At 39.0% G+C, this 14,925-nt stretch overlaps 1 protein-coding gene across 1 annotated transcript in view; it reads left to right on the forward strand.

The window, feature by feature from the left end:
- The window catches only part of AFF4 (ALF transcription elongation factor 4), a 73,418-nt gene extending 65,605 nt beyond the window's left edge, over positions 1-7,813 (forward strand). The window contains exons 17-23 of the mRNA XM_065408880.1: positions 1,048-1,111; positions 1,239-1,390; positions 2,348-2,419; positions 4,354-4,447; positions 5,661-5,704; positions 6,840-7,060; positions 7,695-7,813. Of these exons, the coding sequence (XP_065264952.1) occupies positions 1,048-1,111; positions 1,239-1,390; positions 2,348-2,419; positions 4,354-4,447; positions 5,661-5,704; positions 6,840-7,060; positions 7,695-7,813 (766 nt within the window). The remainder of the gene's footprint in view (positions 1-1,047; positions 1,112-1,238; positions 1,391-2,347; positions 2,420-4,353; positions 4,448-5,660; positions 5,705-6,839; positions 7,061-7,694) is intronic.
- The last annotated feature ends 7,112 nt before the right edge of the window (positions 7,814-14,925 follow it).

The raw sequence follows: 14,925 nt of genomic DNA on the forward strand, positions 1-14,925 counted from the left end.
AGGGCGGGGAACATGGGGATTGAATGGGGGCGGGAGTTCTAGGGGTGGGCAGGGAGAAGGGGTGGCTGGATGGGGCAGGGGTCCTGGGGGGGGGGAGGGGCAGTCAGGAAGGAGAGGAGCGGTTGGATGGGGCAGTCAGGGGACAGGGAGAAGGGGGTGTGGATAGGGCAGGGGTCCCGGGGGGCGGGGCAGAGTCAGGAAGGAGGGAGAGTTGGATGGGGCAGTGGGGGGCAGCGGTGGGGGGCAGTTAGGGGCGGGGGTTCCGGGGGCGGTCAGGGAGAAGGGGTGGTTGGATGGGGCAGGAGTCCTGGGGGGGGGGCAGTCAGGAAGGAGAGGGGGGGTTGGATGGGGCGGCAGAGGGCAGTTAGGGATGGGGGGTCTGGGGATGGTCAGGGGACAGAGGGCAGGGGGGGTGGATGGGGCAGGGGTCCCGGGGGGGCCATCAAGGGGTGAGAAGCCAGGAGGGTCGGATGGGGGCGGGGGCTGGACCATGCCTGGCTGTTTGGGGAGGCACAGCCTCCCCTAACTGGCCCTCCATACAATTTCTGAAACCCGATGTGGCTCTCAGGCCAAAAACTTTACTCGCCCCTGCTTTGGAGCTTGCTTTAGGACATGCAGCCATATATCACAGATCAGCTTGTGTGACCTAAGTTCAAAAATAACAATGGAATCTCCATCTGAACATGTCTTGATTTCTTCTGAAAGTTTCACATCTGGTTAATACTATCCTTTTGTGATCTGCAGACTGGGAACTCTGCACTAGCACGTCAGATAGCTGACACCTCTGCTAACATGTCTGATTTGCTTGGCTAGGGAATGTGGAATAAGTTGGCTAAATCCAGTGACTCTTAGCTGTCTTAAAACAATAGTTGGAAGTAACCAAATTTAACTGTTGAAAGGTCTATATGATAAAAATTATATGCGCTGTAACTTGAGGAAGGAAGAAAAAGCAATGTCAAAAGATCCCATAGTTACAAAGCTTGACACACAGAAAGGGATTCAATTTTCATCTTATTAAACTCAGAATTTCTTTTTTTTATGTTGTAGGATGTACTCGGCCGATCATTATTTACAAGAAGCAAAGAAGTTAAAGCACAATGCAGATGCATTGGTAAGTAGAACCCAAAACATCTATCTGGTGGTTGCACATAATGTTAGGTTGGTTTAACTCTTCTGAACCTGTACTCTTCTCTAGTACTGTAATTCTCTCCAACTTCTCTCTATTTTTGTTTTTAAAGTTTCATTCTCTTCAGTCTGACAGGTTTGAGAAAGCTGTTTTCTATCTTGATGCTGTAGTGTCTTTCATCGAATGTGGGAATGCATTGGAGAAAAATGCTCAGGAATCCAAGTCCCCGTTCCCTATGTATTCAGAAACTGTGGAATTAATCAAGTAAGCTTTATAAAGCAAGTAGTAAGTGAAGCCAAGGAGGGAGAGGAATTATTTCAGCTCAGTAGTAATGTGGACACGAGAACGAATGGATATAAACTGGCCGTGGGGAAGTTTAGGCTTGAAATTAGAAGAAGGTTTCTAACCATCAGAGGGGTGAAATTTTGGAACAGCCTTCCGAGGGAAACGGTGGGGGCGAAAGACCTTTCTGGCTTCAAGATTAGGCTTGATAAATTTATGGAGGGAATGGTTTGAAGGGATAAAGTGATTTTAGTCAATTAGGCATTAACATGCCATCGCGGGTAAAATGAGGGTCCGGCTGTAGAATCTTGCCTGTATGCTCGGGGTTCTGCTGATCGCCATATTTGGGGTCGGGAAGGAATTTTCCTCCAGGGTAGATTGGCAGAGGCCCTGGAGGTTTTTCGCCTTCCTCCGCAGCATAGGGCAGGGGTCGCAGGCTGGAAGATTCTGTGTGGGTGGGTCAGCTTTTGTGGCCTGCATCATGCGGGAGGTCAGACTAGATGACCATATTGGTCCCTTCTGACCTTAAAGTCTATGAGTCTATGAGCCTAGTGATCAGACCCGGGGAACTGGGAGCAGGTGCCCAGATTCGATTCTTGATTTTGCCACCAATACTTGCAATCTCTCATCTGTAAAAATTTACCCACCTTATCCATATTTTGAGGCTTAATGTTGTTGTTTTTTAAAAGGACTTTTAAATTCTTTCCTCTAAGGGTCTTAATGTTAGTGTAAATTGTAATATAAAAACAAAAAACATTCCAAAACTTTCCTCATCCAGACTTTTGAGTAAATCATCTATGGATCTCTGGTAAAATGAGGGCAGTTGGAACTAAGCCTTAATAGTTTTCTTAAAAGAATATTAAATGAGAAATGGCAACTGATAAATGACAACATAATGCGTTATTTTATTTGTCATTTACTTGATGTCTTTGTTTGCAGATACACTATGAAACTGAAAAATTATTTGGCACCAGATGCTACGGCTGCAGATAAAAGGCTAGCAGTGCTTTGGTACGTATATTTTGGTTTAATAAAACATCTTGAGCCAAATTAGTGAATGCACTATGTCCAAAGGTTAAGCACAGTGGTATTTTTAACTATTTCGTTTTTAACTGAATTGTAAATTCAGTGCTCCAAGGTATTTGAGGTTTTCATTGAACCTTAGAAGGGGGGAGGGAGGGGCGTGGAGGAACATTCTGTGGAGCACAGCTGGGGCCCAGGCCAGCCCCCACGGGGGGTGGGGAGAGGGAGCACCACCCAGCTCTGCTCCTGGCCACAACCCCTGGCCGAAGCTCCACTCCCACCTCAGCCCCCAGCCTTGGTCCCTTTACCCCATCCATGTCCCCTCCCCCCGGCTCCCAGAGCCGGAGCCTCACTCCTGGCTTCAGCTCCAGGGGCCGAGGGGGTGCAGACTGGGTAAGGGAAGGCACAAGGTAAAAAGTTTGGGGACCACTACCTTAGGTAGTGAGAGCCAGCATAGCGTCTCCCTTTCATGTCTGTTATTAACCTTCCTGTGTATTTGAATATTGAGGGAATAAAAAGGAGACATTTAGGACCAAAAAAAATTTACTTTTAGGTTTTAGCTTTACCACTGAAGTGATATGAATAGTGCCAAGAATCTGTTCTTGTTTCTCACTTATAAACTTAATGAAAGGTGAGCAGTAAGCTAATGCTTTTGATGGGAGTCTGATTTCCTTGTGATGTCTGGTCCATCTATGGCAGTGGTCCCCAAACTGTTGGGTGCGCTGTCCTAGCGGGGCACGGAGGAACGCTTGGGGTGGCACAGTGGGGTCCGGGCCAGCCCCAACAGGGGCCTGGGAGGGAGTGCCATCCAGCTCCGCTCCTGGCCCCGGCCCCAGCTCCTGGCACCCAGCCCAGCTGTGGCTCCAGCCCCAGCCTCGGTCCCCTTACCCCTGCCCATGTCCCTGGGAGCCATGGCCCTGCTCCCGACTGTGGCTTCTGGGTTGGGGGGCGTGACATGAAAAGACTGATCTATAGATATGACAAGCTTAATGGTTAAAACAGACAGTTTTTGGACTACTTATTATATGCTTGTGAATTTGAGTAGAGTTAGACTATGTTACTAAAGCTGCAGCATCAGAGTGTCTGTAGCTCTGCTTTCATGCTCACACTTATGTGGCTGTGGAATTTTCCTGTTATGAGAAATTGACGGTGTTACTGTCAAGTTAAATGTATATTTCTATGCCATTGTAGCTCTGTTCTGAGACGCTAAATATTTCATAAAACCATAGTGGTTGCATTAAATAATTTAGTGATTCTTCTGGAAACAGGAATATCAACATTTATTGCTTAAAAGATAGAGGTGCTATAGCACTGATTTGAGCCTCTGCCTTGCAAAGGTGGCCTTGACGTTGAACTGCATACTGACCCTTAGGGTTGAAAGAAGCAGCAGCAGAAGACATGGGGTGCCCAAACATCTTCCCATTGTGCCCACCTACTGATTAGTCAGCTTGGGGTATATGTCAAAGAATCACCTTCCTAACATTCCAAATTCTTCAGGCTGCTGAGTACAGAGTGGACAGGAATCAGTTTGTTGTTTTGTGGGGGGGGAATGTGATGTCAGACTCTGCATGTTGTATCAGCACATCCTGGTGTAATGGGCTTCATTTATTTTTTAATAAATTTCTTTCATTTATTTGCTAGTCTAGGCGATGATTTAGGGTTGTATTCTCAACTCAGTGAGCAGGACTCTGGTTATGTAAGTAAAGACAATGAAGATTGTGTATCTAAAGTCTTGTGCTCAAGCTTAGACTATCTTTCGTTTCTCTGACAAATTAAACATTGTTACTATTGATGGCAAAACTACTACTCCATACCTCAGAGAGTATGTTTGAAAAACACACAGCTGCTAGCTGTTTCCATGCATTATTGAACCATGTAAGCACACACTCATTGTAAATGTGTTGCCATTTTTCTTTGCCTAGTCTTCGATGCCAGTCCCTGTTGTATCTAAGGCTTTTCAAACTGAAGAAGGAGAGTGCATTGAAATACTCTAAAACACTGACAGAACATCTAAAGGTAAAAAGTTCCTATATTACCGAGAGTCCTTTTTATATATATATAAAAAAAAAAAAAAGGAAATTCCAAGGTACTTTCCTGATTTCTCTAACACGTGTACTTTGATATGTCCCTATCTGGAAATGTGGCTCTTAAAGTAAACTCATGTTCAGTGTTTTAGAACTCTATTTTTTTTGTTACTGCAGCATGACCACAGTGTTGTCATAACCCTACTGGTCTTAGCATAATACTTTCCCATTTATAATAATTTCAGCTAGCTTTTGTCTGCTTTAAAGAATAAACAATTCAGCAGATTTCAGAGAGGATAAAAAGTACCTCTTCCTGGCTGCAGACATTACAAAGTTGAACCTTCACTTTCATGTATGATCTTAAGGGAATTCTGTTTCTAGTGATACATTTTATGACTGCAGCTGTCCAACATTTGCAGAAGTTGGTGTTTGAATAAATAGTTTTTAGCTCATCTAACAGCTTTACCAAGGTTCAAAAGGCAGTGCTCTTAGCCAGCTTGCCTGAACTTTCATATACTCCCATGAGACTTTCTAGAATTTTCAGTAAAAATCTGTTTTTAAATCTGATCTGGTTTAAACCTACTACAAGAGGCTGAAAAAAATCCTCCTTTTACTCACTTATTTGAATCTAGGTTGTTTCAGATGAGGTACTCAGTCAGGACATTTAAAACTCGGGTGAGATTGCTTAATCTGAATTTAGGCTGGGATTTTCCAAGGAGCCAATAGGAATTAGGCATCTTATTTGGAAGCTTGTAGGCTTCTTTGGAAATCCTAGCTTTAAATAGAGGAGAAGAGCATGCTAATATAATTTCAGGTTTTGAGGAAAGAGTCTAATTGCTCAATGCCAGTGTTAACAGCTTTCACATTGCTGTTAGAAGGCGAAGATTGGAAAAAGTATGAAACTTGCCACCAGAGGTAATAAAGTCTAGTGGTTAGTGGAAGGAATTAAGTTAGGAGACCTGAGTTCTAATCCCAGTTCTTTTGCTGGCTTGCTATGTACCATAGACAGATCACTTACATTCTTGGTGCCTTAGTTTGTCAGCAGTAAAATGGGATATTTTGTCCAAATTTAAAGTGCTTTGATTCTCCCATACTGGTTCAGACTTTTGGTTATCACAAAGAAATGTATCCATTTGTAAAACTTGTTTTAATAAGCAATTAACATACCCTTGGAAATCACCCACAAACTTATTTTTCCCAAACAGAATTCCTATAATAACTCTCAAGCACCGTCACCTGGCATGGGAAGGTAAGCAGCTTTGTAACTTGTACATTTAACTACTTTCCTTCTTGATTTAGACATTTTAAATCTTGTGGGGGAGAGGGAATGGAATAAAATAATCTGCAGGAGCTGAATTCAATGATTGATTATTAAACTAGCTAGATATTTCCTATATCTTAATTTATGTACAATAAAGTGTCTATGTAAGGTTTATAAAGTCACTGTTTACTCATGTTATATAATTTTATCTGAAGTCTCATTAGCCAATTGTACTGTTGCAAGGATCCAGGCTTCAGCTATGTGTCTGATGAACCGTTAAATGTGTTCATTTAATTGTTCAGATAAATGTTTTAAAATACTGCTGTCCTTGAAAGCACTCCACGCATGATTTTAAATAACTCCTTACTGCAGTAGAGATCTATGCCCTCCTGTGTGCAATTAATACATAACTCTAATTTCAATGGGTTCTGTTCAGATACATTTCTTCCTCCTTCCCCCCCCCCCCCCCCCCAGCATTAAGAGGACAATAGACTTCCTAAAATGCCTGGAACCATTTGAGCTTGCAACAATATATTCAAAACACAACAACTCCATGGGAAAACATAGGGAGCAATTTACTTGTACTGTTTAAACCCTCGGAGTAGTATTTTGATGTATTTATCTGTTCTGTGTAGTCAGAGAACATATAAATCTGAAGTAACCTACTAAAACTTAGATTTTCAGATTTGTAATAGATTGAGAAATTTCAACATGTATGGCAATATAGCCCTTTCATGTGGTTCTGATTTTGTTCAGAGGTTTCTTTTAAGTATATTCCTTAAAACTTACATTTAATAAACATTCCTCTATAAAAACGATTAAATTAAATGGTGAGGAAGTTTGGTCATAAGGTTAAACCACAGAACTCGAAGCCTTGGATGCTGTTCCCAGCTCTGAGGCACACTTCATATGACCTTGGGCAAGTCACTTAAACTTGTTGGTTTCTTTACTTTAAATGTAAGTAAAGAGAGATCCCAAGATGGAAGGGCCCTATAGAAGTACAAACTATTATAATTCCAGATTAATAAATTTTGCAGCTTGATGTGTCAGAATACATACATATTTTGACATTTTGTATTTTAAAAATCATGCGTTTTTATTTATTTATTTTTTTTTAAACTAGCAAACCTGTTGGTATGCCATCTCCGGTCTCTCCGAAGCTGTCTCCAGGAAATTCAGGAAATTACTCTTCGGGGGCAACCAACCCTTCAGGGAGCAGTTCTTCTGTGACTATTCCACAGAGAATCCACCAGATGGCAGCCAGCTATGTCCAGGTTACATCCAACTTTCTCTATGCCACTGAAATTTGGGACCAAGCTGAACAGCTTTCTAAAGAGCAAAGAGGTAAGACTTGGCAGAATCTGATTGTAAAATCAAATGTGTTGAATTATGCCATAAATGCTAATAGCTCTTTCACATTGAGAGAATCCACTAATAGTACACCAGGTATGTTTTTTCAGTTGGTGTTTTGCTGTAGGGAAAGATGGATAATTATTGCATTAGATTTTCAGTAACATCTCAGACTGCTCCTATGATCTTGATTCTGAATGTATAAATAAGCCTCACACTGGCAATATATAGCCAGATATAATTTTTGGGACTTGATATAACTTATAGTTTACAATGATGGACTCAGATTTCCATTTCTAAAAATTTATTTAATGAATATGCAAATTTCTTTGAGAGGGAACTCACCACTTCTGAGAGTGTTTAACTTCAGTGCAAACCCTTTTCCACTTGTTCCTATCAATCATCTTCTTGCAAAAATGTTTAGGTTTCTCTTGGAAATTGTCTTTTATCCCTGTACCATTTTCACCTCCTTCCACCTCTTCTCTCTCCTCTGGTGTCATCTGTGAGAGATGTGTAATATTTGTTAGTATGTCATAGGTGGATTCCTCCTCAGTACCACATTCTCCAGAGGGAAGTCAATGTGAGAGTGTCTGTAAATAGTCTGATTTGTTTTCTTGTGTCATTCTAGAGTTCTTTGCTGAACTGGATAAAGTTATGGGCCCTCTGATCTTTAATTCGAGCATCATGACAGACCTAGTGCGTTACACCCGACAGGGATTACATTGGTTGCGTCTGGATGCTAAGTGATATCTTGAACTGAAGGAATCAAAAGTAGAACACACTTTTCTTGCTGCCTCTGATTTTCTCCACAACACTGTGTCATGTCAATAAGGAAGACTGCCATAACACATTGCTTAGTTGACACTAAAAGCAAGGAATGCTTTCACGTCTCCCATCCTCTTCTGTGTGTTTAACCCCAAACCACATCATGTTAATGGACTTCTTCAGTATTCTAATTTTTAAGTTATTTAAATATTTTAAAATCGGCTACATATTAAGATATGGCTTCACTGCTCTGTAGTGGGATTGGAATTCCAGTCAATAATACATAACTAATCAGTTTTAAATCCTATTTATTTTCATTTGTTTTTTAAAATTTTTACAAAGCCCAGTTATGGGCTCTTTTAAGACTTAGCTATTTCTTCCTATAAACTTACCCTATCAAGTACTTAGCAGAGATTAAATGTAGACACTTTATTTAAGTACTGCGTGAGCTTGTTACTCTGTAATGTCTTGTGGTGGTAGAGCTTGTAAAACAAAATAAGGGTTGATAGGTTCTAAAGTGTAGGGACACAAGTTTTTCATGCCTAATGCCTATGACTCAAATCTTAAATAAGTACAGTTTTATTACAGAATTTGTACTAAATTTTAAGAAAAGTTCCAGAGATATTCTTCTACACATTAAGATATTTCATTTAAATGAAAATATAAGAGATGTATATGGAAAGATATTTAGTTATGTCTAACTTGGGTTGTTTTTTCAAGACCATTTCAGAACACTTGGTTAACACTATAGCAATCACAAAACATTACAGTAAACTTGCATTTAATGCAATATGGAAGTGGTGTGAGAATGAGCTTCAGTCTCTGATAGGTGCATACTGGAAACGTTTCATAAATGGACAATCTTGTGCTTTTTTTATATCTCTTCGTTTAAAATAGGTTTTGTCTCCTTGTTTGTCATTATTTGATGCTTACTGAAGCAGCCAACTTAACAGTTGAAAGAACAGATAAATAATTCCTATTAGAACTGTTTGTATCATTTCCATTGACTGGGAAACCAAAAATCCTAAAAAGTGATTTAAGATCCATCTTTTCCTTTTGGGTCTGCTAATTGATGGACACTATCGCGTGATAATGGCCATTGTGGGGTGCAGATCACATCTTTCACAGTGATGTGAAACTGTTCTGATGTAGAATTTATTTAAAACTTCTGTTTACCCCCATGTTAATGGAGGCCCCCGTTAATGTTAGATGTTTTAGGGGAGCAGAATATTCACTTTAGAAGTAAGTTGGTGCAACAAGAATCCTGCATTGAGTTCCAAGTGGCTGCTTTTAAGAAGTTGTAATCCAAAGTACCTTTCCACATAAGGTTATTGTCTGAGTAAAAGGTTAAAAATTATATTCCTTTCAATATTGCTTAATGCCCCTATCATGTCTGGTGTGCCTTATGCCTTACTTTTAGATGAAGATTTTATGAACTGTTTACAAGATGAAGTTTTACAGCAGGACCATGAATACTGTATGGAGTTGGTCTTCTGCAGTACTTTTGGTAAAATTCCATTTCTTTTTCATCAGTCCTAGTGTGTGTCATAGAAACTGACTTCCTGTTACAGTGGTCTCCTTTTAAAGAGTCAAACTCTGAACCCATTAGAGTGATATTGTGGAATGCTGCTTTGTTTTTATCTCCCATTGCCCCCCTTATTCTGTACCAGATGTGAACGTGCATGTTCAGGAAAATTATTGCACTAAATTTGTGTGTAGTTGTAGTTAAGTGCCAAAATGATGGCAACCTCAAAAGAAGGAATAGAATTCTACGCTACTTAGTACTGCAGTATGTCCTACAGGCTTTAAGAGTTAAGAAGTTTTGCAAATTAGTAACTTCGCTAAACTGTAGCTGCATATTCGTAGAGCTTCCTTTGTGTTCCAACATTATTTGTACTTCCAGAAAAGTTTGCTACATGCAAATGGAGAAAGTTAGTCAACCTATGACTTTCCCCATTATACTTCAGCCTACATTCAGGTCTGTTTGAGCACCCTTTTTATTTGAATCACTATGTAAGTTAGTTTCTCTGTGTTCGCTATTAGAGATGGAACTTTCTCTACTCTCAAACTCTGCATCTTGGTTAATGGGACACTGTCAACTATTTTTCCTTTGTAATACTCTAAAGTGCCTAGCACACTTTTGACTCTATATAAAAATACCTTCTTAGAAGCTGCATTGTTTGTATTTTATTTTTTTTGTATAGGGCTGCAGTAGCCAGCATGGCTGTTTCTAGCTTGCTCTGTTATGTGCACCGTTACCATTGCTGTAAGCAGGAATGGTCTCATCTCTGGGAATATTGTTTTTTCTTAACTAGAGTCTCACCAGTATCTTTGGGTGGTACATTTTTCAAGAGACCAGTTTAGTGTATCCCTTAGCTCCAGACCAATGGATTCTAAATGTTTGTCTAAAAAATCTAGAAGACTCTTTACAGTCTATCAAAATGGGGGCCTGAACTGACAGAGAGTCCTGCCTAAATAGTATACGTTCTGGTGAAATCCTTCTGGAATATTGTCCCAGGTTTTTTATCTATGTAAGACATATGCAATGGTCTTGTTAAAAACAAACTCACTCCTCTCTCGACTTAGGCCATTTCAAACGGATTAAACTCAGTTTGACAATTCCAAAAGCATATCTAACTTGGGATTTACCCATTGCTTCAGGGAGAGAATTTTATTTTGCCTGATAGAGTAGCTAAAACAAAATGAAAATAGTTCATAAGCGTCCATCTCGCTGCCAAAACGCAGGCTAACAAAACCTGTCCTTTTTTAACCGTTAAGCAGCAATGTGGGAAATACATGTCATTTGAGCGCTAATGCAAGTTGCACTAGTGTCTTACCATGAAGGAATCCTTAACTCCTGGTACTAAGGGTTCCCTATATGATTATATTTTAACACATATCAGTGTTGTAGTTTTTATTCATCCCTCCACATTCTTCCCTCCCCCCCAGTGGTGAACCTTTTTTTTTTTTTTTTTTTTTTTTTAATAAAAAAGGCTTAATAATCAGACTAGGCTTGCTCAGACATGAACATTATTTTGAATTTGCTGTCAAATTTTCAGGTTCCGAAATGACAAGTTGCATCATTTATAATTCTAAATGAGCCTTCAGGACACCAGAACAAAATAGCCCATGATTTATTTTGATTTGAAATATTGGCCGTAAAACAGAGCACATTGGAATGCTCTTTTTTTTGTCTTTTGACGGCAGTATGCAATTTGTATTGTATGTGTCTTTAGTGTGTGTGTGTGTGTGTGTGTATATATATATATATATATATACACGTGTGTGTGTGTGTATGTGTGTATACATATATATGAACTCAGTCTGTCCAAAGTATGTTATACTTGTTTTTAGATTATAGTGCAACTGATTATATTGATATATTATTTATTAAACTGAGTGCTGAATCACCATCTTACTGGTGAGGAATCTTGATATTATACAGGAGTGCAATGTATATTCTTTTAGATTGCTGAGGCTTGATTGCTGTGATTAAAAAACACACCCTAAAATGTATTTATGAATGACCCAACATATAGAGAGTCAGTACTTTATGAATATAATTTCGTACTTGCCTGGGGCAAGTGAAATAAATCCTTAGGCATGCAACTGTGTAGTTTGCCAAACTAGTAGAAAAGAGACTACCTTTGCTTTATTTAATATTTCATTTACCTAGCAGAAAAATTTACTGTCATTGCAGCGTTTATATTAAAACAGTTACAAAAGGGCCTGAGCAAGTCAAGTTTGAATTAATTTACCCATTGGGGAGCAAGTAACTTCCAAATCATTGGTTAGTGCCCTAACAAATATTTCATAAATATTTAGGTTGAGGATTGAATTACTTTAGGTCTAGTGAATCAGTATTATGGAAAGCTGTATATTTCCAACAACAAAGCTAATCTTAGATATCTTTAAACAAAGAGTAGCCAAAGCTTTTGCTAGCCAACTCTGTTAGACAAACACAGACTATTCTAAGAGGACTGATTTCCTGGAGATGGAAGTACATAAAGAATCATGTTGTCAAATCGCATTATTTTTGAAGGAGTTTTACCTGTGATGCCATTTAAACATAGCAGTGTTAGGAGGAAAGAGCAGGGGTAGCTATAAAAATAAAACTATATTCTTGTCTCATTGTGAGGATGCTAGAGCAATGAGCCTGGCCAGTTCATAGAACAGTCTTTGAGAATGACAGCATTAGTTCTTTCTCTATTCCAATATTCAGCTGAGATTAAATTGAATACACTATGTTGAGCAGTTTGAAGTGCTGCTCCAGGATAGTTTATATAGGCTATCCTCATATAAACTTTTTTTACCTGCTTTAATTACATCTGGAAACTTAACAGAAATGCAACCGTTCCAATTGATATTACTCTATATTTATTAATGGAGTCCATACTGGCAAATTGGAATGAAATGTTCCCAGTCTTGAATTTTTTGATATAACCTTAGGAAATCATGCAGTTACGTACACAAGTATTGTAGCCCATATTTGTTGGCTACATTGGCATTAAATATCTGAAAGTTCAACTACAAGGACCAGACATGACTTTTTCAAGCACAGTTACTGACGTTTGTATCTTGTCCCCCCTTTTAAATGGTTTGAAGAAATTTTGTATATGGAGGATAAAGTGCTTATATATTTATTAAAGATCCTTTATCTTATTTGAAATTATTATTATTTGGTGAAGAAGGGTTGTGTTTTCTTTTGAGGAGGGTTGGGTAGGGCAGGGGAAGGTAACTTTTAACCTATCACTTCAAAGCCCTTGTTAATCATGCAGAAAGGTACTGTTAATGACGGGATGTCTCTATCCTATGCTTTGTACATGACAAGTCCATGTCTTACATTTTGTTTCTAGGCATCGGTCTTCAACCAAAACTTACAAAAACATAAAAAAACTGTGATTTTATTTGTTGCAATACATTTGAAATTTCAAAGGGTACTTTGAGGCTCAAAATTAGGATTTCTAAGTCAGTATGTGCATTTCACGTAATAAAGCTGTTAATGGTGAGCAAAGTATTATATACTAACTAGATTTTTCCACATCTGTATAGTATATTCTATGTATTTTGTGGTATTGAGATTATAGAAAGTTTAGTGTCTGAAACATGCGTTTAATGTGTATTTTTAAACAAATTTATGGCAATTAAAATATTTGGAGAAAAGGGTATCACATTTCAATTTGTAAAGATCTTTTTAACTACTGTGTCATTAAAATGCTTTGTACAATGCAAAACTGTAACTGGAGAAACTAAGTTTAATAAATATCAAATAGATTTTCTGTATCAAACGTTATAAACGCTGTGCTTGTATCTTGTGTAGGGTTCCTCCTCAATGGTATTCCATCTTCCAACTCAGTTCTCTTGGGTCCTCATGCCCTCTCAATATCTACTTGTGCCATGCACAACAAGGGAGAAGAGTATCTGTTATGCAGATGGCGCCTAGACTTATTTTGATATTTCACTTGATTCAGTTTCTTTTAGCCCTGTTGATCAGCATGCAAAGGTAATAGTCACTGAAATACTTAATTAAGCTGATCAAACCTGAAATAGTTATTCAGTTAAACTTGTTCTTACTTGATTTTGAGCAGTTTGGCAGCAATAGATTTGTTTTCTTCCAAATACCGTTGGAAACACTGGAGTATTGAAGGAATCTGCTATTTTGGGGCTCTTCTTTAATAAGATTGCTCACTCTGTTCCCTTTCTCAGAAGGGCTGCTTGCCCGAGAACTATTGGCTGGTATCAGTGGGAGGAGAGATGATTGGTTTATGCACTCACCCGGCCAAAGGGTAAAATGTCCATAGTCCAGCTGCAAATACACACTCTTTCGGGAGTGCCTCCCCAGCTTGCACCCCCCACTGTGACTTTTTGTTCATTGGACACAAGACAGAGCAAGTCTATTTGCTAAATACAAATCTTTGTTTATCGTATAGAAAAACATATAATGTGAACAATTTAAAAAAAACTGAGATGCAAGGTCTTTTATTGAGCTTGTCATCAGAAGGTGCAGTCTAGACCAGTGCATGCTTTCAACTTTCATGAAACGCCCTACAACATTTCATATAACACATTTGTCTGAAAAATATTAAATATATGCAATTGCATAATTCAAAGTGTCCTAACTTAAGGATAGTTAATAAATATTTTATATATAAGGTTGAACATTGTAAGAGGTAACAATATTTTCTTCTCCGTAGTGATGATCACGCACGGGAAATTCTTATGGAACAGTGATTCTTCCTGCAAAAAAAGACATAGTATCAATCATTAAAGGCCTGGGCTGACATAGTTCAGTCCAGTGTACACATGCACATAGCATTGTTCATTTGGTTCAGCTCCCGCTAACTAGAATTTAAAGTAAATCTGGTGTGTACTCTTTCAATTGTTCTCAAATCTTACTTCAGCACATCCTGAAAGCACTTTTTAGGGAAAAATGATGCTATCAATGACTCACATTGGCAGGGAGGGATTGTTTGATTTCTAGGGCGGTCTTCTTTCAAAAATGTATTGTAAAACGTGATGACCTGAAACCAGTTCCTCTGCAGATGAAATGCACAAGGTTTGGTTTGCCTTGCTTGGTGGGTGTGCTTTATTGCTGTGCACACTGGCTCAAGAACACCTGCCTGTCCTTTCACTACACCCCTGATAACAATGCTGAATGCCTTACTGCGTAGTGGAAATCCCTTTTTCCTTCTATATGAATCTTTCTGTACCTGCTCTTGCAACTCTGAAAGGCTAAGGGGCAACATACCAGCTTTGTTAAACAGTAGTCTAAAACAACCTCTCACAAATGCATCAAAAATAACAATTTGATTTCTATGATCTACTAAAGGTACCCTTTCTATTCACTTCCCATTGTGAATGCAGTGTGCACTGCCTCAGCACTATACCCATCTTTTCCTAGATTGGGGGTGTAGGGTGCTGGGCATATTGCCACCAGCCTGGGCTCTCCCATATGAGTCAGTTTTCAGTTATTTAGTAGTAATTTGTTTTTTGGTATCTTTGTTTAGATGTAGTTGGAGGAAATAGGAAAGGGAGGGCAGCAGAGAGGCCCCGTTCTGTTTGTGTCTAGTAATGTGGACTAATTCACATTCAGA

This window comes from Emys orbicularis, chromosome 8 (assembly GCF_028017835.1).
Source record: "Emys orbicularis isolate rEmyOrb1 chromosome 8, rEmyOrb1.hap1, whole genome shotgun sequence".
Classification (NCBI taxonomy): Eukaryota; Metazoa; Chordata; order Testudines; family Emydidae; genus Emys; species Emys orbicularis.